Consider the following 4,108-nt stretch of genomic DNA (forward strand, 5'->3'; position numbering starts at 1 on the left):
TGTTTGAGTGTGCTCTTGCGTATGAAACCTCTACTGCACTTTGTGCATATGTAAGGCTTCTCTCCAGTGTGAATCCTCATGTGGATGGTAAGGTTTTGTTTTCGAGAAAAACTTTTCCCACACTGTGTGCAAGTAAAACTTCTCTCTCCGTTGTGAGTTCTCATGTGGACTTCAAGGTTGCTCTTTTGCTTAAAACTCTTGCCACACTGACGGCAAGAGTAAGGCTTCTCCCCAGTGTGAAGTCTCATGTGCACTGCTAGGTTTCCTGCATGATAGAAGTCTTTCCCACAATGTTTGCAGGTGTACGGCCTCTCTCCAGTGTGAATTCTCATGTGGGCATTGAAGCCAGGAATTTTAGTGAAACTCTTTCCGCACTGTTCGCAGGTGTACGGTTTCTCCCCTGTGTGAACTCTCATGTGAATTTTAAGGTTTGGCTTTTGACAGAAACTCTTCCCGCACTGTTCGCAGGTGTAAGGTTTCTCTCCAGTGTGAATTCTCATGTGGACTTTAAGGTTGTGTTTTCGACTGAAACCGTTTCCGCATTGACGACAAGTGAAGTTACACTCAGATTTGGATTTCCGAGGTCTTCCGCGTGAAGTCTTCTTGGTCAGTGTGGGTTTGTCATCAGTCGTTATGCCTTGGTGTTTCTCTTTTGCTTCATTCAGTTCATCAGTCTCTTCTTTCAGCATCATCAGGTCTAAAAGAAAAATAAAAAAACAGAAGTGAACTTTAGTATGAAGGCAGAATGTGACAAGCATGAAATGAATATTTAACCCCAAAATTTAAAAAGCCTTACCATATATTTATTATTTATTTAGGTTTTAATGCCATATCAGCAGCATTGGCTAAATTCATGGCAAAAACAAATAGTAATATATATTAGGTCTGTCAAAATTAGCGTGCTAACGCAGGTGATTAATTTGAAATATTCCGTAAAATAAATAAAATAAATAAATAAAGCAGCTAGTTTTTTTATCTCCTGTTGTGGATGACATGGGCGAGGCAGTGGCGCAGTAGGTAGTGCTGTCGCCACACAGCAAGAAGGTCGCTGGTTCGAACCTTGGCTCAGTTAGCGTTTCTGTGTGGAGTTTGCATGTTCTCCCTGCCTTTGCGTGGGTTTCCTCCGGGTGCTCCGGTTTCCCCCACAGTCCAAAGACATGCGGTACAGGTGAATCAGGTAGGCTAAATTGTCCATAGTGTATGAGTGTGTGTGTGTGGATGTTTCCCAGAGATGGGTTGTGGCTGGAAGGGCATCCGCTGCGTAAAAACTTGCTGGATAAGTTGGCGGTTCATTCCGCTGTGGCGACCCCGTATTAATAAAGGGACTAAGCCGACAAGAAAATGAATGAATGTGGATGACGTGTGTTCAGGGCTGGCGCATCCATAGATGCGACCTAGGCGGCCGCCTTGGGCAGCAGAATAGTGAGCGAACCCCCCCAGTCCTCACTTTCATCCGCGAACCGGTCACTTTTTTATTTTTGGGTTGATTGCGGCATGTTTGCCATTTGCCTAGAGCGCCAGTTCAGCTTGCTCTGGCCCGGCATGTGTTTAACGTGCATAAAAATTTAGATAAGACCAAGGACGCGCTTTTAGAAGGAAAGTTTCAGTAAAAAACATTTAATGTCGCATCCCCAGGCTCTTCTGCATTTCCTCCAGAGTTTCACGCAATTTCGAGTGTTTAATTTTTAATATTTAGACTTTACCTGCAGGTCAGCAGTTCACTCTCATTCAGCATATTTTCATTCAGGATGTTTTAATGGAATTTGATAGCGCATGGCGAACGGAAAGAAACATTTTCAGGACTTGGGTGATCCTTTAAGGCAGGGGTGCTCAATCCTGTTCCTGGAGATCTACCCTCCTGCAGATTTCAGTTGCTACCCATATCAAACACACCTGAACCAATTAAATAGGACCTGAACACCACTTGATAATTACAGGCAGGTGTGTTTGATATGGGTAGCAACTGGAATCTGCAGGAATGTAGATCTCCAGGAACAGGATTGAGCACCCCTGCTTTAAGGTAATCAAAAAAATAAATAAATAAAAAAAAATAAAAAAAAAAATAAAAAAATCGCTGTTTACATGATAGACTCTTAATCTGTATTATCTTAATCATAAAATCGGAGTATTGGTGTCCATGTAAATGTACTGTAGGGACAGTGGCAGATGAAGTCTCCTTTCTATGCCTTTAAGCTGCTTCCATGAGCCGTCAAATGTTTCATTAAGTTTGACATGTTTCCCCCTACACACAACTTTTGTAAAGCGTCTGCTTCACGTTGCTGTGTCAGAATCCTTGCTTGTGAAATACAGCCCTACTTCAGAACGCTTAGTTTAGGCACATTTAATGGACGCGATCATGCTTGTAGTTGTGCACAACTACAAGTAGTAACAACTACTTTTTAAAATAACTTGCCCAATACTGGCTCAGGTTTAAACCCATAAAGAAGTTGATTAAAAAATGGGAATTGTTATTAACATGACACATGTTAACGGCAAGTAACAAGTCAACATCATTGTCATAACAGCGGATATCTTCTCAAACTCATTTAGGAGAACTAGGCAGCACACTCAGGGCTGCAAGATGGATTTAATTAAATATTCTTATCATTGAAATATAGCTGAATGATTAAATGACTGAGTTGTTCTTTGAGAATGTAAACCAACCTGTGTGTTCCTGCAGATCTTCTTGTTTGACTGTGAATGTTTCTTCAATCTTCAGGTCTTCACTCTCCACTTTAATAGACGCCATCTTTATAACAGTGTGGAGATCAGTTACTTCAGCAGGAGTTTTCTCTGCGTTTGGACACTTTATCCTGTTTAAAATGAACAAAACAATAAACGTTTTGTTTTAAATAAATACAAGAATGAACAGAAATAAAATAACTTCTCTTTAACATTAATGAAATTAACAAAAAAATATAGAAAATCAGGTAAAAGAGTAAGTCTGAGCAAGAAAAAATTGCCACAAATCACCTGAAATTAGGTTAAATTAAGTTTTTATTTGCACATTAAACTTCTTAATAAAATTTCATAAAAGTTTTCTTTGCAAATTATAAATAGTGGAATCACATCATCAGCAAATGTCTATCAAAGTACATAGAGGTAAAGTTGGCTCTATATTTGAACATTCCTTTATTTAGCAGTCTCTATATTGTTTACCATGTTACTTTGAATATTCGATAGGAATTAGCGAGCAAGTATGACTTGAAAACAACATTAACACTATCTAAATGTGAACAATGTTGTACTTTGATGGTCATTTGCAGCTAATATGATTTTCCTATTTAGAATTTGCAAAGAATACTTCTCTGAAAATACATTCTGAAAATGTCTGAATATCCAAATATAAAACCAACTTTACCTCTATGTTTAAAGTAAAACAACGTTCACAGTCAGATAAATAGTGCTAATGTTGTTTTGCAGTCATGTTTACATGCTATATAAAACCAAACATTCAAAGTAGTGCATCACAAGTTCTCACTGTTCTAAAATGAATGATTGTGTGAATATAAAACCAACATTACCTCAATATAACCTGATTAAAACTAGTATTCCATTTCTTATAGTGATTTATACATATAATGGAACGACATTATGCTATTTAATAAATTAAACCTTTATTAAAACACTTATTACACACTTTTCTGGTACTTTGTCCAAACAATAGCCCTCATTACTGTGAGTAAATATAGTACGACGTTGTATAAAAGGTAAAATAAAATTTTCCACGACAGAATTTAGCGTCAAACATTTCAATGAAACATTGAAATTACATTTACCTGAAACTTTAATCAATCGGTTTTTATATACACGAAAGTTTTAAAACAACAAACCTTTCTCTAGTTGAATCACAAGTGAGAATCGCAGCACAAGAGTGGCGCATCGTTATGACGTCACACCGCCACGCCAAAATAAAAGTTCTTTTTGTTTACTATATAGAATTACTAAAGATTGTTCTGTTTTGCACGATTTGATAAATATGATAATTGTATTAGCCAAATATTTTATTCATAAATGCAGATATTTCAAAACACTTCCATTACTCATTGTATTTATAAAAGAACTTAAATATTTTCAGATGCCCTGGCTAAAATAAAAAAAACAAAAA

The 4,108-nt window shown here is 37.3% G+C and overlaps 1 protein-coding gene across 1 annotated transcript in view; it reads right to left on the bottom strand.

Moving 5' to 3' along the window:
- LOC569391 (uncharacterized) overlaps positions 1 to 3,897 on the bottom strand; it is a 5,711-nt gene extending 1,814 nt beyond the window's left edge. The window contains exons 1-3 of the mRNA XM_692772.10: positions 3,834 to 3,897; positions 2,665 to 2,813; positions 1 to 697 (exon numbers count right to left, since the gene is read on the bottom strand). The exon at positions 1 to 697 is cut by the window's left edge and continues 1,814 nt beyond it. Coding sequence (XP_697864.5) covers positions 1 to 697; positions 2,665 to 2,813; positions 3,834 to 3,883 — 896 coding nt within the window. The 5' untranslated portion in view covers positions 3,884 to 3,897. The remainder of the gene's footprint in view (positions 698 to 2,664; positions 2,814 to 3,833) is intronic.
- Positions 3,898 to 4,108: the final 211 nt, after the last annotated feature.

This window comes from Danio rerio, chromosome 4 (assembly GCF_049306965.1).
Source record: "Danio rerio strain Tuebingen ecotype United States chromosome 4, GRCz12tu, whole genome shotgun sequence".
Lineage (NCBI taxonomy): Eukaryota > Metazoa > Chordata > Actinopteri > Cypriniformes > Danionidae > Danio > Danio rerio.